The 21,964-nt window shown below is 35.9% G+C and overlaps 1 protein-coding gene across 1 annotated transcript; it reads left to right on the top strand.

The window, feature by feature from the left end:
- The first annotated feature begins 2,159 nt into the window (after positions 1-2,159).
- Positions 2,160-8,865, top strand: LOC148870809 (RNA recognition motif (RRM)-containing protein). Its single transcript, XM_088970854.1, has 5 exons — positions 2,160-2,337; positions 2,639-2,834; positions 3,416-3,525; positions 3,712-3,899; positions 8,156-8,865. The coding sequence occupies exons 2-5, from the start codon at positions 2,662-2,664 to the stop codon at positions 8,705-8,707; spliced, it is 1,023 nt and encodes a 340-aa protein (XP_088826980.1). The 5' UTR covers positions 2,160-2,337; positions 2,639-2,661; the 3' UTR covers positions 8,708-8,865.
- Positions 8,866-21,964: the final 13,099 nt, after the last annotated feature.

Here is a 21,964-nt window from a genome sequence, read left to right as displayed (position 1 = left end):
AAAGTGTTTGAAATGACTATAGTTTTCTATGATGATTTATAAAAGATCTTTTATGGGTAGCAAGCTATGGGTGGCAAACAAACGAGGGGAGACAAAGTATAAAATATCCAAAAAACACAAAATATGTTATCAAAGTTTTAGTATTTTCAATTAGGATTAAGTGAAGTAGTTATCTTAAATGAAATAAATGCATCTAAACAAATCAATGTATGATAATCATATATATATATATATATATATATATATATATATATATATGTTGGGTTGGGTTGCTCTAGGGGTCAACCTCGAAGTAAATCGGGTTCATAAATTTCAACCCTAACCCAAGCATCGACCCGACCAAATCGAACCTGACTTTTTTCGGGTTGGGTTAGGATTAGGTTAGGGCTAACTCGGCCCAAGTTGCAACCTTAGTTTTTGAGCAACCCCTGTAGGCCACATATCAAAAGTAAAGGCCTCTTTGTTTTTTGTTTTTTGTTTTTTTTTTTCACATTTGCTCGAATTGTGTATTAGGAACCATTCCAATTAAGATTTTAATTCTGAATCTGATTCCTTCTATCAACCAAACGGACCCTACTTTATGAATTTAGTAAATATAATAACACTAGGGAAAATCTATATATGATGCGGAAAAGATATGGTATGGGAAGAGTTTTGACTAATCAAAACCCACCCATGAATTTTGATAAATAACACCTGATTGACTACCATGTTTATGATTCCAATTGAGTGGTCAGAAGTTTTTCATATATCATATATTTTCCATATCATAGTCGAACCCGATAACACTATTAATATCAATGCATGTATTTAACTTTTAATTGACGTTTCATTTTATCCTTCACTCCCGTGCTGAGCACAGGCTACTTGTATAAGTTAGGTTGGAAATTTGAAAGGGGAGTTGTATTAGGCAGTTTGGCAGGGTCATTTGCATCAGTGTCCAAGTGTCTGTTGCACCAACTCCCGCGGTCTAAATTTGCCACATCATGTTCCAAAATGCTTAAAACGTAAGATCAAATCAGCCCCCCACAATGTCCCATAGCACATCACCGTTGTGTATTGGGAACATTTGATGATAATACCAAAAATGATGATGTCATCATCGAGAGATGTTCCCAATACATGGCAGGGATGTGCTGTGGGACGTTGTGGGGGCTTATTTGAACTCTTAAAACATCGGTGTAATATAACTTGATACAAGCAACAAGATCAAATCAGCCCCCACAAGATTGCCCCCCACAAACGTACGACAACACATCTCTGCCATGAATTGAAAACATCTCCTGATTATAATATCAGAAATGATGATGTCATCATCAGGAGATGTTCCCAATACACAAAACGTTGTGGGGAACAATCTTGTGGGGGGTTGATTTGAACTCACAAGCAACAAATAGTATTATATTGGTTTCCACTTTTCACAGAGGTTGTTGACACGTGACACAAGTGGGATGGGTTGGTGCAATTCATTCCTATGTGTCCAACTCCAGATCTCTTGCCCACAAGAATTCTCAATGTGCATAATAAGATGAAAGAGGATGAGATATTTGCGATGATATGTGGGTAAGTGTGGATAGAATTGTCAAGAAAAGGAAATCTCAGTGGGTAGAATTACTTTTTTTTTTTCAAAATCAAAATTGATCATGTTTAACACCCCCTAAATTTCCACTTTTTCTGTTCTCACTCAAAGTTTTCCATTTTCACATTTACATTAACCATTTTCAAAAAGTCATATACTGATTAACTAGCATATTATTATTATTATTTGATTTTTTTTTTAAAGCATTGGTTTGGTGACACTACAACTCTTTTAAAACCAATTTGAATTTAATCTTCAAGGGTCTAGCCAATAGACTATGTATTTGGTAGAACGTTTATTAAATAAATGTTTGTATTTAATTTATCATCAAAACTGAAAAAAAGTTGTTGATAAACATTTTTATGGGATTTATTAACAATTAAACGCCACTAGGTGCCATTAAACGCCGCACTAACAAAACAGTAAATAAATGATTTTGTTTTGAGAAAACGTTAAAATGATACTTTCCCCACGATTGATTTACATGTAAATTAAAACAAAACTTTACTAATAAATATAAATACAAAATAACGTAATAAAATAAATATTAATTTAGCAATGACACGGCACCGTTTATCCCAGAAACTGAACGATACCAAACACAACTCTGCAAGAGTCGCGAGCTAATAAGCCTAATGTCAGTCATATTTTAGGCGTTGGTTTGGTGTATATATATATATATATATATATATATATATATATATTGCAGGCGTTGGTTGCTCACTTGCTCCTAAGCTCAGGATTCAGACAACCGACTGGTAAGCCTGAGATGCCTACACAGGATCGCTTCCTTCACGCTTGTTTTCCCGCCATTTTTTTTGCTTTAATTCTCTAGGGTTTCGATTGGGGTTGAACTTTGAAGTTACACCTGTTTTCTATTCAACCACAATTGGCCTTTAGATTTGGGGATTATAGAAATTTTTGTACCTCGCGCTATGGATATAGGGTTTTCTGTAGTTCTATTTTGTTAGTTTTGACTTTTGAGGGGTGGTAATTATTTCATTTGATGAGTTTTCTCTTTGAGAATCAACTTCAATTAACTTAGGGATCTCTGTGCAGAAATAGTCGGCAGGATCTGAGCAATGAATCCGCTGACGTTAGTGAAGCGTATACAGAACATTAATTCAAAGGAAGCAGCGCTAGGAATTTCTGAAGATGCTTCGTGGCACACGAAATATAAGGAGTCGGCCTATGTATTTGTTGGCGGCATTCCTTTCGATCTTACGGAGGGGGACCTTCTTGCGGTTTTTGCACAGTAAGTCCAGTTCAGTGCAGTTTTTATGTTTCGACCTGATATTGATAATGCCATTTCCAATATTACATTTACAGCTGTTGTAGTCTTTAACGGTACTTTAGGGACTGTGGCATCTCATTCTATTGTGCAAATGAGTCATTTGATTTTTTGGTATTCATATTGTTCTAAGCGTGAAAAGAGTTGAATTGGAGTCTTATAAAGCTCATCTTACTTAATGATCAAAAAATTGAAGCTCATCTTGATGTGCTTTTAGCACATTTATATTTGACGTGTAGCCTAACCAATTTAGCAACTTAGGATTTGGCGTGTTATGATTGAACAAATAACTCGGTTTAGTTTACTTATAGTTGGAGTGTTCACTTGAGTCATGTTTTACGTTTGGCTTTGTTTGCTTCGCATCCTGCCTGACTTGCACCTGTTCTTGACCTTGTTTGCAATCAACTATGCTTTTGTTTATCCTATGTTGCCATATCTTACTTGGTTATAAAGCCAGTCGTTTCCATATCTGTAACAAGAATATGATTGTATTTCACTATTTCAGTTTGAGCCTTGCTTACACCTTCCAATTGAATAATTTCCAGGTATGGGGAGATTGTTGATGTTAACCTTGTTAGAGACAAGGGTACTGGTAAATCTAAAGGATTTGCCTTTATTGCATATGAAGATCAGAGAAGCACAAATCTTGCAGTAGGTTGGTTATCTTCTGACATCTTTTTTCTCTATTTGGAATAGAAACCTATTTCTTTTCTTGTAAATAATGGCAAAACGGAACCAGTTTATTCTTAAACCAACAAGCAGAGGTTTTCTTCTCACTCGAATTCTATTTCCTTTACAAGGTTTCAGGTGTAAAAGCATTCATTTTTTCAATGCATTTCAGATAATTTAAATGGAGCCCAAATTCTTGGTCGTATTATAAGGGTTGATCATGCCAGTAACTACAAGAAGAAAGAAGAAGAGGATGAGGAGAAAGAGCAACAGAAGAGGGAGGCAAGAGGTGTATGCCGTGCTTTCCAAAGAGGTGAATGTAACCGTGGAGCTGCTTGCAGATTTTCCCATAACGAGCAAGTAAGATCAATATTCTTGTTTGTTAGTTTGTTGGAGGACTTTAGACGTTACATCTAAAGTAACTTTTGAACAGGTTATTCACATTATTCCATGATGTCCATTCAGGATAAAATTATAAAAGTTGCATTCCCATCTTTTAAAAATCATCTGAATAAATGACTGTGGTTGTCCTTTATCATACTTAGTTCATTAGTTGGGCAGATTAATTGGGGTGAGGGGACATTACAAGGAGTTCAAGTGCCAACATGTATAAACCACTATTTTTAGAATTAATTTTTAAATTATTTTGCTAGGATAAGTGTTTTCAAAGACAGTTATACAAGTAACCTATGGATTGTTTATTTCCTGCTTTGATTGGACTGTCTTGTCAGACAAACACAAGTATGAACTTTGGCACTTTATAACACTATGAAAATCTAGAAATGCTTTTCATTTATCTCTATGGGACCCATTACTGGGTAGTTCCTGACCCTATGACTTATGATGCTTACTATATCATTTCTATAAAACACAAAATTTGTGGAAAAAGATTTAAAAATGCTTTTCATTTGTCTCTTCACGCCTAATTGCATTGTCCTAACCCTTATCTTTTGGCTATAAGTTGCTGGCGTGCTGCTTCTGTCATACCTTTAATTATGGTACTAGTTGGTCCCTGCATCTTACCTAGAGCAGGACGTTAAAAGCAAGAAGCTCAACCAAAGCACAAGGTATTCTAGAGCAAGTACACTTGAACAACCTGAGGCACCACTTTTGAAAACAAAATCCAAAAGAAAAAAAAAAAACTTAATATACAAGTATATGCAAATCTAGATTCTGGAAGAAATAAAATATTTCAAAAGTCCTATAGGTCCAGTTGGTTAGAGCATCATCATATTTACAGAAAGGTTATAATGTTGCATGCTCAAGTCTTATATAGGTTAACTGTTTAAACTCTAAACATCATAGGTATAACCTAATATACAAGTTACCTATTCAACAGTAAGTTCAAGGTTAATACATGAAAGTATAATAACAAGCTAAGGGATATGCACCTGGATTCAGGCAAAGTGCACCTCTTAAAAAACTGAACCAGAGAGGAATATGAAATCATTCATAAAGTGTGGAGTGGAGATTGGTGAAAGGGAGTAATATTGAGGTCATGGGTATAACCTATTTAAGTCAGGTAGGTTGTTAGTAGTTAGAGGGTGGGGCCTTGGTGCAACGGTTGGGTTGCTCCATTGCAACCTGGGTGACCAAGGTTCAAATCTTGGAAACAGCCTCTGTATGAGCCAGGGGTAAGGCAGCATTCATCTGTCCCTCCCCAGACCCTGCAGTTGCGGGAACCTCGTGCACTGGGCTGCCCTTTTTAGGTTGTCAGATTACCATAGAACTCTCAAGGTACTTCTGATAAATTGATTGTATTTGTGCCCTGAGGATGGAAATACCATTTATTCCTTGGTACCGATTTTCACCTTCTCAAGAATGGTGTTCTGTCACTTCCTTTTTCAATTCTCAGTTTGGTGTCTTGAGACTTGAGTCCAACTGAAGAATATAAAAGAAGTTTAATGTAATTGTCAGTGCAAGTCAAGGTTTAAAACATTGACATCCATTTTCATGGGTACCAACACAAAGTATTACTGGAATTGACATTCCCTTATGAAAAGTTCCACCACTATGAGTACACGAGATGGTGTTGTAATGTGGTGAGTTAGCATTAATATTGAAAATATGTGGAGCAGTAGTATAATTGCCAGCCTAACGGAGGTGATTAGCACTTTGAACTAGCTTGAAATTAGTTTTTGATCTGATATTGAATCTTAGCTTTTTGTTTATGGAAAATATTATTTGGTTAACCTATGAGTCATTTGTACATTATGTGAGTTTAGGTTTTGCTTTAATTTAACCTATTATTTGGTTAACTCCCACCCTAGACCAAAGTATTATTTGGTGCTGCCTATGGTCTGACATGACGGACTGCAGGCCATGCCAGGCCTGGGGTTTCAGGTCCATAGGCCGGCACGGCATGGCACGACCAAACAGGTTGTGCCGCCCGTGGCCCGCGTGATGGCCCAACCTGTGGCATGACCCATATATATTTTATATATATAATAATATATATATATATATATATAATTTTATTATATTATTTCATTTTATTATTGCATATATAAACATTTGTATACATCAAAATTCATATAAAATAAAATTTTAAGATCCTTTTAATTTTTTGTCTATTTAAAATTGTTCATTATTTTTTTCACAATTTTAAAAAAATATGGCTTGGCTCGGTCAACAGCCCTGTTTGGCTCAAGGCTCGGCTTGTGGAATGGCACGGGTCCGCATGGGCTCAGGCTGTGGGCCGTGCTGGGTCGACCCCCAAAGTAGTCCAGGGGAGGGAAGCACAGCCTGGCTCGGCCTGCCAGCCTGGCTTGTGGCATGACTCATATATATATTATATATAATATGTATATATATATATATATATATATATATAATTTTATTATATTATTTCATTATAAGCAATTGTATACATCAAAATTCATATAAAATATAATTTTAAGATCTTATTTAATTTTTTTTGTCTATTTTAAAATTTTCATTTTTTTCAAAATTTTTAAAAAACATGGCTTGGATCGGTCCACGGCCCGGTTTGGCTCAAGGCTCGGCATGCAGAATGGCATGGGCCCGAATGGGCTTAGGCCGTGGGCCGTGTTGGGCCAACCCCCCAAAGTATTCTAGGGGAGGGAAGTACGGCCTGGCTTGACTTGCGGGCCAACACGACATGGCCTGATTTACACCTCTGGGAGCCTCATGCATTGGGGCTGCCCCTTTTACTCTATTATTCAACCCATAAAGCTTCTATAGGACATGTTTGCAGTGTAGTAGTTTGTCTCTTAACATTAGTTTCATGGTTTTGTTTGATGGTTAAAACAGAATAATAATCTAAAAGGGTGCATTTATGTTTCCTTTATCATTTCATATATTATTTTATGTTTTCACATATTTCGCAATGTTTCCACCTTTTTAATAATTTTTTACAATATTTTCATCCTTACATTTCTATCATATTTTATATATTTGGATGACTGTTATTTCCACTGATATCAGCATTTTAAACATCAAGGCAGGGAATCTTGGAAACTTCTCCCCTTTTTCTATGGACCAATATTGAAAAGAAATGCTCCAAAAGAGCCTTTGAAAACAGAGGTGTATCACTGTCTCAGTTGGTAAAGTTTCCTGCTGGTTGTTGCAGATACTGGGATCAAATCTCACCTTCATCATTGTTTTTTGGTGGCTGTGGACAGAACTACCCCTGTTGTTTAGCCCATCTTTCTAAGCAAGAAGAAGGGCTTTTGAAAATGAGTTAACATCAAGTGTGGCAATTTCCAAGGGATTATGAACCAACCTATTTCCCTTTTATTCTCTATCTCTTGTACAGATCTCGGAAGAGTTCCATGTTCTTCTTTTTGAAATGCCACAAGCTATGCCAATCTTAAAATTTTCTATTGTTGTTTAGATAAGTAGTGATAAATAAGGAAAAGAAAAGGACTATATATATATATATATATATGTACATGACATATATGCCACATCATCACGGTTTGACCACGGTCAAACCTACAAAATACATATTAACCATTGGTATTGTTGCATATTTGTAAATTTTGTAGGTAAAGTTCTGAATCTACCCAACTGGAACATGATCAGGTTGGTTAGGGTTACTATTAACCTAAGTCAACCTGGCCTTTGTTGTACCAATGGTTAATATGATGCTTAGTTCATCAAGAAAGTGATATAAAAAAACTAGGTAAGCAATTGATGGAGAATATAAGAAGGTAGCTAGCTGCATCATATACTGCAGTTGGCCACCAAATCATTGATCTAGAGAGCTCAACTGGAGGGTTAACTCTGAATGACAGAATAGAAAAGGCAAAAGAGAAAAAAGAATTCAAACAAAGAACCCTTGTAATCAGTCGGTTAAAACTTGGGCTAATAGCCATGGTAAACATATCAAAATGCCTTCCGGAAATTAAAGAGGGGAAGATTAATGATTAAGCTAGCAATAAAGAATATTCATTTTAGGCAACCTTAATATGTGTTACACTTGGCTGCTGAGGAATTTGCCCTTATTCATTTGATATTTATTTTGGTTGTTCATCTTCATCTGTTTGTGACTTTGTGCAAGGCAATTAAAGATTGAAATTTGAAATACAGGTGTTGATGTTTGCTTTATTCCTTAAAGTGCTCATCCATGCTTTTGTCTTCTCCAAACCCAGAGATGTGCAAATACAGGTGGGGGTCCAGAGGACAGCCATTCAAGATGGGATCATGATAAGTATGATGGATCATCTAGGAGCCATGGAAGATATAGTAACATCTCCTCAAGTCATATCCCAGAATCTAAAGTTCAGGAAGGTGGCTCAAGGTCTAGGTTGTATGGAGATGGTGCCAGAGCATCCAGAGCAGAAGATGATGAAAGGGAGATGAAGAGCCACTCTAAGCGAAGCGCAACAAGTCCAGGTGAGCAAGATAAGCAAGGACTTGAGAAACAATCAGAAAGGAAAGAGGAGAGAAGGCACAGAGAACATCATGATAGACGAGAAACTGAAAGAGCGTTGGGAAGGTGCGAAGCTGAAACAAAGCCAAGCAAGGATCATGATAGGAGAAGAAGGGAAGAGAGGTCAGGAAGACATGAGTTGGAACGAAATCCAAGGGAAGAAGATCGAGATCGAAGAGGAGATGGAAAACGATCCAGGTACGAGAGGGACTCTTATTCGCATCGTCATAGAGAGGACGACAAAGAACATCACAGGAGTTCACATAGGTAAGTAGTCTTCTAACGGTTGATGGAGGAGCTTATGTTAATTTCTGTCATGGTTTATTATCAGAGGTGAATAACTAAAACTATTTATAATTTTCTTTTTGATCTCCCATGTATGTGAATTTTAGAAGCAAATAGTTAGATTCACAGATTCTTTCTGTTACAGATTCTGTTCATTAGAGTTGGATCCTATGTGAAGCATATGATTTGACTCCATTGTTAGACAATATTAAAAGTCGCTTTCTGCCGAGTATGATCAACTTTTGTTGGTCCAGATGCTTCCATGTCGACACCATTGGTGCAGCTTGGGCAAATTGTGGAAACCAAGTCTGGTTCAAACCAACAGTCCCAAGGAACACAAGATTCAGGAAATCCTGATTCTTAAGATCTCAATACTTTATTGGTAGTTTTACATGTATGATTGTTAAAGCGTTAACCGCTTTACTTGGTGCTTGTTGGGGCGATAGAATGGTACAAGACACCATTTGTATCTCTTTGACCCAAAAACAAATACAGCTGTCGGGTGTTTGGCATCAATGCTGTTCCTTCAGATATGTTTTCGGAGAAAACGGTGCTGTATGCATGAGGGTCTGTTGCATCATTTTCTCACAAAACGGCTCCTGTTTTTTTTGTTTGGCATCAATGCTGCCACATAGGTTTTTTTTCTGGGAAAACAATATTGGTTTTGTTTAGTACCAGAATATCAGTGTTGTATAACCATTTTCAGCATTGGTCAGCATTATCCAATGTTCAAGATGATGCCACATTGATGCCACATCATTGCACCGTTGGCAGTAATGGACTGTTTTCTGAGATGACATTGAATTTGGCATTTCTTTAAACCACACTTTCTTGATTTTCAAGGCATGGTCTGGATCAACATTTTTTGTTTCAATAAACGATGCCAAATAAGAGGTCATTTTCTGAAGTACTGCTTTTTTTGATGTGGCACTGATGTGGTGTCATTTTCTCAGAAAATGGCATCGATGTCAAATACCACCTTAGTTTTTTTTTTTTTTTTTTGGAATGGGAGGAGGCACCTAGGCACAAAATAGCCACTCAGAGCTCTAAGCCCTGTTCCTTTCCTGGAATTATGGGGGAAGTCAAAAATGGGGTTGTGTTTCTCATTGACCGATTTTTTTTATGTTCTTTTTTGTGGATTTGGGTCAGACCCTTGGGAAAGTCATTTTCCTTGGGTATCACTTAATCGGGTATGTGATATTCATCTCTTAGGTGGGTAGGTAACTTTTTCAATTGGAGGAAAATTGTACTATATGATGGGATAAAATTGTCCCTTATAATTCTCTATTTTTATGGGTAAAATGAATAAGGCCTAAGAAGACAAGATATAAGGGGACTTGCATCCCCACATTGCTCATGAATCAATTTGAATCCACAATGATCACATAACAAGGGGCCTTGGCATCTTTGTCAATTTGAATCTAGAATGATCATGAGTCAGTTTGTACATTTATTGGCCATATAATTGAAAACAACATTCCAGGCTAACATGAATCAAATTTAAATTTAAGGTATGCTTTAGTGCTTTACCATAATCATATTTAATGTGTTTTGGTAAATTTAGAACTATTTTTTCAACTGATGTATTATTAGTGAAATTATTGTATGATCTCTACTTGGTTTTATGTAGGGGGTGGCTACAAGCTGAGTTTTTTATGAGTTATTTGAGCTTGAGCTCAATATATAGGCTTGTTTGCTAATTGAGCCAAGTTTGAGTCTAGTGAAGCTTGGCTCGTAAGGCTCATGAGCCTAATCGAGCTTAGTATAATTAATAAATAATTTTTATTTTATACATATATATATATATATATATATATATATACATACATACATAATAAATAATTTTTATTATATATAATACTAATTTTTATATATTATATTTTTACTTTTTATGTATAATAGTAAATAATTTTTATAATTCTTAATTTTTTCTATGTAAAATAAAAAATATTTTTATATGTATAATTGTTATTTTTTAGAAAAAGATTTGCTTGCGGTCGAGCTTGAACTTGTGAGCTTTTGAACCAAGTCAAGCTCAAGCTTGAATCGAGCTTGAGCCTAACACTATTTCTGTGTGACAAGTTCGAATAGCCATTTGGCTCTGGCTCGACTTGACTTGAATCCACCCCTAATTTTATGCACCTTCAATATTAATTTTCTTTCTCTGTACTAATACTTTTACCCTTGTCCCTTCTAAATTCTCTAATTGTTTGTTGTCATCTTTAATTTTATTGGTTCATAGACCAATTGAGTTGCTGAAAATAGCTGATCAATCTTAGGGTCCGTTTGGTTCGCATTTGGAATTGGAATTAGAATTAGAATTTGAACCAAAATCCTTCAGAATCGGAATCGGAATGGTCTATTCTCATAATCTGTTTGATTCAGATAAGAATGAGAATATGAATTGGAATCAACGGGAATGAGATTTCATTCCCAAGGAAAAAGCAGGGAATGGCCATTCCCTCAAATGGGAGAATGTCATTCCAATAGGAATGGGAATGGAATTTCAATTCCGCCCAACCAAACAGTTAGAATCGGAATAACCCATTTCGATTCCAATTCTAAACCCTTATTCTTGCAAACCACATGGGGCCTTCGGGGCCTTAGACATTCGAGATGAGTATAGTTGAGAATTATATACGGTGAAAGTGAGTGACACTAAGCGGGTGGCTCATGCATTTAGGGCAACACCCTTCGAAATTTTATTCAACATTTATGTGGTTCAGTCATCACTTGAATTTGCTCTACCCAAAAATAGTTTATTTATTTTTCACCGATAATTGAGTTGAATGAATGAACCTAATTATTTTTCAAAAAGAGGAAGAGGAAGAGAAAGAAGAAAGTGAGAAGTTGGCACTCCTGCCGTCGTTGATCCATGTTTTCTTATAATCGTGATTTCTTCTTTATCAAGGGTCTTCTTGTGATCAGTAAAGAGCATTGATTCTTGAAGCATAATCAAAAGGGGGGGGGGGGGTTCCTACACGTCTCCCATGTTAAGAGGCCAACAATTATTCCTTCATCAGTCTTGACTCCTGACTGGGTCACACCATTGAAATCAATGTTTTAAAAACCGAAACTGAAATTGCTTTGCCCATTAGTTTCTAAGTTAGTGGTTTGACCATCTGTTCCGAATGTATGGCTGGTTGTGATTTTAAAATAAAAATGGTTAAAGACCATTGTTTGGGTCAAATGAATTAGCAGCTTGACTGCTCAAGTCAGTGGGGCACAGGTCAACAGTTTTTTATAAAAGAACAGTTTAGGGGTGAAAGGAAATTAGTTGCCTAAATAACCTCTGGGTTGAACGGTTTCACTGTCCAGGCCAAGGATAATTCAGAAACTATAATTAAAATTGAATAGGCCAAGAGTACATGGACTGAGGCAGTCAAATACCAAAGCGATCCTCAATGTGATGGCAAATCTGAGACTCAGATTGATTGCATCATCTCTTAACACAGTTGTTATATGAGAATTCTGTTAGAAAATTCACCATGTGATTAGAAAACTGTTGCTGTTAAAGATGAGGCCAAGGGTAACAAGGTAACTTCGCTGATGTCCGATGCGGATGGATCCAACCTGTGAATAGGAGAAGGGAATACGTCAGAGTCCCCAAGTGTTATCTCAGGAGTAGAGAGTCTGACTGTCAAGTTAATCAAGTGTTAAAGAGAGGTTTGACTAGGCTTGAGACGAGGGCTCAGAGCTTAGTTCTTAAGAGCTCAGAAGAGGCCTCTCGAGATAATAAGATGGATTTACCTTGAGCTGGGTACCTCCTTTTATAACTGACTTTGCTATAGAATGGTTGGAGGCAGTTAGAGATGGACAGCCAGGATCCCATCCGGCCGATGCCACATGGTGTAATCCGAGGCCTACCATGTGGGCTACATCAAAAACCATTTCCCAGACAACAATAACAAACAAAGAAAGGGTCTGGATTCTTGAGGGACTTTGACCATTGAGTTTAATGGTTCTGTGGTAACTAGTAATAAGGTTTCTGCAATTGAAATTTGAAAACAAAATGATGCATTTGAAGAAAAACTTACTCATCATGAAGTCACTAAAGACTTGTTCAAATCTGCTCAAGAAAAATACCAATGGATATCTAGTTACATTAATTTTTGTGACATTGTATGTATTCGCAATTGTGGGAAAGCGGACTCAAGTATCAGATCGGCGGTGGGTCGGCCATACCCGACAGACCCGAACTTAACTAACCCAGTTATTTAGGATCTGATTCTAAATTACTGTGTCCCATCAAGAAATTATAATTGGTTTATGATTGGTCTTGATTGTTTTGAATCGGTTAAAGCCTGAACCTGCTGTAAATATATAATTATGTATATGTGTGCATATTACAAAAGGTATCCTTAGTCTAAGATCTATTTTTCTCATGATATATTTGTAATATTATTATATTATGATGTCGTAATATGTTAATTTAACAAATAAGCAGGTTATTGTTTTAGTAAAGGTTAGTAGAACTATATATTGATAATTCCCCTTGGGCCCTTACATATATATGTTTCATGGACATATGGGGTAGATCCATGCTTTGTTAGGTTTTGTTCTTCCCTTTTGTATATAGAAAACGATTAAAATTATAGCTCTCAATTATAATCAGTCTCTTATCAGGTCAAACCTGATAGACCCAATTACAGACTCTATAGGTCTGGTTCTGAACTGATTCTACACATTTACTCATTGGATGGACTGGGACCATGTATGTATGTATGTATATATAAATCAAAGTTCTTTATCCAGTTTATCTTTTCCAAGAGTGACAACAATTTGAGCCAGGAATCAGATTTTAGATAGGGGTGCAACTTGAGAGGGCTCAGGTTGAGAATTTTTCAATGTTTGTATCCCGGCCCAAAAACCTGGGTCCAATATACTGCATATTCTTCAATTCGGTTACCTCACTTTCACCCATAAATTTAGAATGGTAATTTCCATTGTTTTGAGGGATTTGGGGAGGAAATATTCCTTAACCCCTTTGTGTGCAGAAGACACTTCCCTCACTTTGTTTTGTTTTCTATACATGACACCTCAAAGGGCCACACAAATAGACTGAATTTTCATGTTTTTTATAGGACAAATGCTAATAGACAATGAATTTATGCAGCTCTTTGAAGACTTTGCACTAACTACAAGGTGAGACCAATGACAAAACATGTCCACTTTGTCTTTGTCTTGAAAGAAAATGAAATACAAAGAAGGAATTAATTGAATGGGCTGACTCTCTCAATGTGAGAGATGTGATCGAGATGTCAATTCTCTTGTTAATTCTGTGGGCTAGAAATAGCTTGCTTAGCAAAACAGTTAAATAAGATCAGAAACTTTACTTAAATTGAGAAGAGAGCAGTCATTAGCAAGACAAACATTCTCATTTGTGGTTACACTTGGTTGTCTGTTTGATTGCATGAAAAATGATGGAAATAAATAAGTCCTTAAAGACTCATTAATTCCCTAGCTAGAGATATGGTGTATTGCTTCAGATGGAAAAGGATATTGAATGGTTAAGAAGTACAGTAGGGTGCTGAAATATGAAGTTATGAACTGAGAACCAGCTTTTATTTGAAAATAGGAAGGAAAGTCATTTTCCAACCAAGTACTATTCACTTCTTTTTCCACAGCCATTTACAAGCAATAAGCACAATAAAATAAAATTCATCCGTATTTTTCTTCATTTTATGTGCGACCAAAAGAGAGAGAGTTAATGAAGGATGTTTGGTTGTGATTTCTAGGTTTGAATAAGAGAAACGAAAGTATAATAGAATTATAAGATGAATAACAGATAGACAAATATATATATATATATATATATATATATATATATACCTTCTAAATCAATTTTTATGTACCATAAAAAAAAAAAACTAGAAAACAGGTTGAATTCATATCCAACTTCTCAAGTCCAAGGTTCAAAGTATCGATACAATATGAGTATCGGCTGTATCGTATTGGTACTTAGAAACGGCCGAAACACTTATTTTTTTAGTTTTTTTTTTAACTTTGATTTTTTAGAAAGATTATAAACTGTTTTTTATTATTAAAAAAAATAGGGATTCGAAACGCGTTTCGAACTGTATCATTTATAAAAGATAAGATACAATATACCCAATACTTTGAAGTTTGAACCATGCTCAAGTCTCAATAAATCAAACTATTGATTTTATCAAAGAAATTTCTTAATTAATTAATTGTATTAGTTAATTTTAGATTAAATAGTAGATATGGAGGAAGGTATAATATATGGTTAATTTTCAGTTTATAGAAATAGATGTATGCATGAGCCAAGCATGATGCATATCTTGGAGAAACAAAGCGTCACATCAAAACCATCTTGTCATCCTCATTCATGTTTGATGTTTGAAATTTGAAGTCCACCGTATTTCTGTCTTAAACTCTCATTTTCTAATTGCCAGTATATGGCATTTAACAAAGTCAAAATATTTAATTTTGACTTGAAAAGACATGCAAATACATTTATTTTAATGAAAACTAGATAGTTGAAGGGAAAAAAACATTGGGAAGATTCGATGAATAAAGTATATGCGGAAAGTTATCCTTGAGCAATCCAGTCACAATTAATTGTTTATTGCTGCTTTTTGTGTGAATGCTAGTCAGAGTGCTGCAACACTATCCTCAAATTCCATAATAATGCATTGGTGTAAATGCAAAAAAGTGCAAATTTTGGTACAATTTTGCTTTATCAAGAAGAGGCAAAATTATGTGGTCTCCGGAACAAACAAAGCAAATAGAAGATGGTTAAGTGTAAATTTTCCATTGTTTTTTATGATGCAAAATTAGGACCACCTACATGTAATTAAGTGCATATGGCAGATAGTTCAAATTTTACATCAAATAGGAGATGCAAATGACGGTGTGGAATAAATGCCTCCAAATCTGAACTGCCTGGGTGCAACAGTTATGATTTGCCCCACAAACAGATGAAACCATAGGACAAAATATAAATAGATATTGTGCAAATAAATAAGGTTAAGGAGATGATATATCTTGTTCTTTTTGAGATTTTAGCATGGTTTGTAAAAATGAACCGGTGAATGAATCGGTCAGGGTCCAGTTATCGGTTCGAACGGTCGGATTGTTCGATCCAAATGGTCAGCCCGTTTGACAAAAAAATAAAAAAACTTAAAAAATTGGAGAACAGTCAAAACCATTCGAACAGTCAGACTGTTCAATCTGAACGACCAGCCCGTTTGACAAAAAAAATAAAAAAAAAATGGAGAACAGTCAAAACCGTTCGAACGATTTGAACGATTAACCGACCGATTTAACGGTTTGCTGACCAAAATCAATGGTTTTGGAGGAAAACGGAATAAGTCAGGTGATCAATTTCTGATTTTTCCGATCCGACCGTCCGGTCCGGTCCAGTTTTAAAAACAATGGATTTTAGGTCTAGAAGGCTTTCACTCTGTTGATGCTAGAATTTTTGCTTTTCCTTTTGTAAAGATAAGGGATACTTTTGTTTTTCACAATGATCTAGTTGTAGTCTTTATTGAGGAGTATGCCCAGTTCTTGAAGAAAAACAATGCTACGCTTGTTCACAAATTTTTCCTTCTGTATTAACTTTCGGTCACAATTTGGTAAAGAATCCGGGACATGAGAAGCTACCAAACACGAGGAGGGGGGGACTATTCTATGCAATCTTAACTGATGACAAAGAGGGAACATGGAATAGACCCTTCACTTAAAATCATCTAAACCCGGATCAAGCAAAAGTCGGAAAGCTAAACAAGTCGCCAGTTTATTGGTTTAACAGGTGATTTAGGGGGTGTTAAGTAATATGATCGAATGCTTTGTTTTTCAAAACAAAAACAAAATCAACTGCCAGAAAAAAAATTTTAAAACAATACACCTTCTTAGGATGTGTTCCCTAATGTGATTTATTTTTCTTGTTGTAAGTTGTTCTAAAACAAAACAAAACTAAGCTGACTTGATAGAAAATTGGTTTTGAAAACAAAAACACAAAAACACATTCTTGGTTGCATATAAACATGTTTTTGAATTTTTAGTTTAAAGAATATGTTTTCATTTGGTTTTTTAATATCATGTTCCATAAATTATATAATTTTTGTAATACAAATTTGTTTTTGTTTTAAAAACTATCATTTAGATGGTTTCAAAAGCATATATTGCTTTTTTTTTTTAAATAAAGCCAACTTATTTTTTTTTTTCTTTTTAAAACAAACATACAATCCAAAAACATGTTTTTGTTTTTTCTTTCTGATTTGGTGATTTGAAAAACAAAAATATTCATATTGTACAATGCCCTTGAGATCATTTAGCTTAGGGGTGCATAAATGGTAAAGTTCTACCCAAAATGGAATAGAACTGACCCTAAACTAGCCTTAAAATGACCCTATCCAATCTTAGGGATGTTCATAAGAAGACCCAACCTGACCAAACCGACCAATCTGAACCGACCCAACCCAAGTCGGCCGGTTTTTCTTCAGCACCGGTCGGTTTTGGGTTGTAAAAAATTATAAACCGACTCGAACCAAACCGACTTAGTAGTTACAACCTACTTAGTTCCTACTTAAATAAGTTGTCTCTATCCTAGTTACAACTTAAATTAATTTCTAGTCTTCTAGTTAGGAATGACATTAATGGCAAGTATTGTAAAACAACTAGACAAAGAATTTTTTTGGAAAAATTTAAAGAAAAGAATTAAAGGATCTTAGTTTCTATGGTCTTTTACACCAAATAGGCAACCAATAACAGTTATAATTAGGTGTCGTTTTTTACTTAGATTAGAAGATTTCTTTAAATATACAAATTTCAGTCTTCTTTTGACTTTGTATTTTCTTGATAACTTATATTCTAACTTAGTTTGCCCCCCTTAGCCCCTCAACTCAAGCACAACCTCTAATACAATTTGACTCTCAAGAATCAAAATTTTGAAATTTCAAGTTCTCAAGTCTCAACTTCAAGACATCACTCAAACTTGACTCTCCCAAATCCCATCTTCTCATTCTCTCAACTCACGCTCAAGCATGGTTGAACTTAGAGCCAAAACCGACCCAACCTGACTCAAACCAACTAGGTCGGTTTTGCTTAACACAGGGTCAGTTTTGGTTTCAATTTTAAGTAACCTGACCAGGTCGGGTCGGTTGGAAAAATCTCAGTAAACTGACCCAACCCAACCCGTGAACAACCCTATCCAATCTGTTACAGGGTAGGGTATGTTTTTAAATTCTTAGACCAGAGTCTAGCAATTTACCTTGCCCGAACCAACCCGTTGATCCGGCCTTAGTTGTCCTTGGTGGAACCAGTCTTGGAACCAAACTTGCTTTGAAATAAACTCCAAAATACTTTTGAGGATGTGGAGATTTGAACCCAAGCACTCATGGTTATAAAGAATTTGGTCTCACTTGAGTATTGAGTTACTTAAGTAATTTGATAATTTGTTTTCATTTTAATATTTGAATATGTATAGTAAATAATGTAGAAGGTAATATTTACAAAATTTAAATTATAATGATAAGTTCTGAATCATATATTAATATATTATGATAATCTAGATATTAAATTATTCAATGTAATCAATAAAGATAATATAAGTTTCAAACTATATATTATATTTATTGAAAATCAAGTTTTTAAAGAACATGTATCATGTTTTTTTTTCATTGAAGGGGGAGAGTAAAGAAAGAAAAAGTTCCACCGATAGGCCCTGGAATTGACCCCAGAACCATTAAGGCAAGAATTGACCCTAAAACCAACCTTCACAAGATATGTTCTAATTCCAAAAACCAGGAACGAACAGGGTCGGTTCTAGGTTCTGTCATGGAACCGAACCAAACCAACTCATGATCACCCCTATTCAACCCATGAAAAAATGTTAGTTTCAATAAAACCAGATCTAAAAACTGGGGTTGGGGCACACACTAGTTCAATGGTCCAATCCCTTCTAGGTCCAATAACATTGCCTCTTTTTTAGTCCCATCTCAAGAGTTCCACCATGATGCCGAAAAGACATGTTATAGTGAAAAAACTTGTAACCAATTAACCGGTATCATAAAATTGGTAACCAATCAGGTGATATTTATCAAAATTTACAAGAGGGTTTGATTGGTCAAAGCTCTTCCGGTATCATGTCTATCCAACAACATGGTTTTTTCTCCATCCTAATCACTTCTAGGATATTAATATCATTATTGTTTTAGAAGTACCCATCATTTCAATGTCCAGGTAGTGATCATGCAGATCTAAATGTTCTAGAATTTTTTCACCCATACTTTATTCCAGGCCACCTTAAAATTTTATTAACCATTATCAAAAGGAAAAGAATACAATAAATTCGAGGACATAACCTACCTTTCCTTTAACCCAAAAGAATAATTTTTGAATTGATAAAACAATTACTAATTTCTTCCACAACAATTACCCATTTTTTAGGCTATGTTTGGAAGAGGTGTAAAATGTCATTAGTGTAAAAATACACTAATGACATTTTACATAGAACCTTAAATATATATGACTGTTGTATTTTGAAATCAATGTAAAAAGTTGTTTAAGTTTTACATCAATTTTATCGATGTAGTTTTTACATCAATTATCGATGTAAAACTTTAAATGTGATGAGGTTTTACATCTATCATTGACGTAAAACCATGGTTTTCAAAACCGGACTAGACCGAAAAAATCGGGAACCAGTCACTTGACCGGTTCCGTTTTCCCCCAGAACCGTTGATTTTGGTCAGCAAACCACTGAGCCGACCGATTAACCGCTTGAACCATTCGAACGGTTTTGACCGTTTTCTAATTTTTTTATATTTTTTTATATTTTTTCTTTTTTGTCAAAATGATCGAACGGTTGGACCGTTCGAATCGGTAACTAGACCCCTGACCGGTTCAGTCACCGATTCATTTTTAAAAACCATGCGTAAAACTAGACTCCATCCAAACGCACACAAAACTAAACCAGAGTATAATTTTACATCGAGCACACCTCATATCAATCTCACAGCATGTTGCAATTGTGCATTGAGAATATCTACCCACGAGTGACAACATGCAAGTGTGAACCTCCTGATGTGCGACTGCTAAATGTTGTGAGGTTGGTGTGATGCACACTCTGAAGAGCAAATCTGGATTCATTTTTTAAATCACCTTGGTGAGATTCACATTTGAGTCTGAACCTGCTGTCAACAAAATAGTTCCAGCATGATCTAATATCACACATGTCATACATAGCAGGCCCCAATCTCAAGGTGTGATGTGCTATGGCAAACCTTGTTGGAAGGTGATTTGTTGACAGTAAATCCCAACTCCTCATTCCTCATATCTTTTACATCAATCAATGCAGAGATAAACTAAAACAGCCTTGATGCCCTAAAAATGTCCCACACAATGAAAGTCTGTCGTGTGTCTCTCACATGCATTCCCCTCTCAGTGCGTGCGGATTCACCCAAAACTAGAAAATTTCTCCATTCCCGCTCATGCTCTCTCAGTCTCTCGACCTCTGTGTAACCCTAACCCCTACACTTCCTCTTCCATCCAAACTTGGGGAGAAATTTGGCGCCGACAACACCAGAGGTGCTTCCGCCTTTCTCATCTCATCTCCAGCAGACACACTAGAGGTACCACACAGAAAATGTTTTCTCCTCTGTATGTCCAGATAAATACATGAAAAATAAAAGTCTGAGTCACCCACAAGAATGCAAGATCCTGCAGCTTGAATTATCCAAAAATAAAAAGAGATAAAATAAACAGAAAATCAGAACCTCGTAACCCCATTTTACCAACAGCTCATCACATAAATTACTGTGTTAACAATGAAAATTTGGCAATTGTATCTCCTAAAATTGAATCCCGAGATGGGTTTCAATCCAAGAATGTAACCCGGTTGATAGGGTCGAAATAGAATGACAAAAGAGCAATTGTTCAAAAGAATACATGTTTGTTCTCTCTAGATCCTCTCTCCCTCTATGTTGGGGTTGTACAACTATTATCTTCTTCTCATCCCAAAGTTTCAATTTTTTGGATCAATTCAGAGGAACCCAAAAGGGGTAGAATCATCGGTTCGTGTTTTGTATGAATTGTTTGAGAGGTTATGATGATCGGCACTTGGGTGGTGAAAGGAATCCACTGCTTATGCCTCAAATTTCAAACCTAGGCATTGGAAAGCGACATCCCTCAGAATAGGATGACATCAAGACAGAGAGTATGAACAGTCATTGGTGCCAAATTTCTCCCATGTGTCTGTCGAAATAGTCGTCAACTCTCTCTCTCCCTACCATCCAAACATGCATCAAACCCTCAGAGGGACAGGGAGTACCTCCTGTATCTAATGGAACGGTCATCGGTGCTGGTTCTCATCGTGCGTGGTGAAGCTCCACATCGGTTGCAGTTCTGAATGGGGCAGGTCAAGACTCAAGAGACTGAGAGCATGAGCGGGAGTGAGAAAATATTTTTGTTTATGCTGTGTTTGGTTTGAAGGAAAAAGTAGGGAAAGGAAGGGGAAGGTAAAGAAATTTATACAAATTTTGTAAAGGTTTCCTTACCTTTTCCTTCCTTTTCCTACCTTTTCCTTCAAACCAAACATAGCCTTAGGGTGAAGCTCCACATGCACTGAGGGCAAATGCGTGTGAGAAGACACGTGGTTAACTTCCATTATGTGGAACATTTTTGAGGCACAGATTCAAACTCGGAAAAAAGCCGTTATCTTGAGGTAACGTGAGAGGGGGGAGGTCCTATACCATTTTGAAATTAGAGGGGAGGTTTAAGTGTTTACCCTAAATAAAATTATGAAAATGTCCATGTTTTGACTCTCTTTTCACACTCTTCATCTTTCTTTTATAACTTTGGACTTTGGATGCAAACCAATGGCGACAAAATAAGTGTTTAAAAATTAGGCTTAGCCCCATGAGTGAACCCACCCAAGTAGTTTGGCTATCCTGCATGGGATACAAAACGATAACAAACAGGACCTATTGGTGTTGGCATGGTTAATTTTCTAGAAAACTTCTTGGGTGAGAGCTTGAGGGGGAAGGAGAGATTGAAGAGATGTAAACGAGAGAGTGGGTAATCTGCCATGGAAATGAGATGTAACGTACAGTTTGTGTTGTTCTTCCATGACAACCATTATCAATACCCTTTCAGATGTTATGTATTATTTTTTTTTTTGTCTTATTTTCTCTTAAGATATATAGGGATATCAACGGGCCAGGTCTGATCAATTGGGTCTAGGTAGAATCAGTCTTAAATTAATTATTAATCGAGA

The sequence above is a fragment of the Nelumbo lutea genome, chromosome 2 (genome assembly GCF_056320005.1).
Source record: "Nelumbo lutea isolate HS-2025 chromosome 2, American lotus-T2T, whole genome shotgun sequence".
NCBI lineage: Eukaryota > Viridiplantae > Streptophyta > Magnoliopsida > Proteales > Nelumbonaceae > Nelumbo > Nelumbo lutea.
This window is presented reverse-complemented; position numbering and strand designations above follow the sequence as displayed.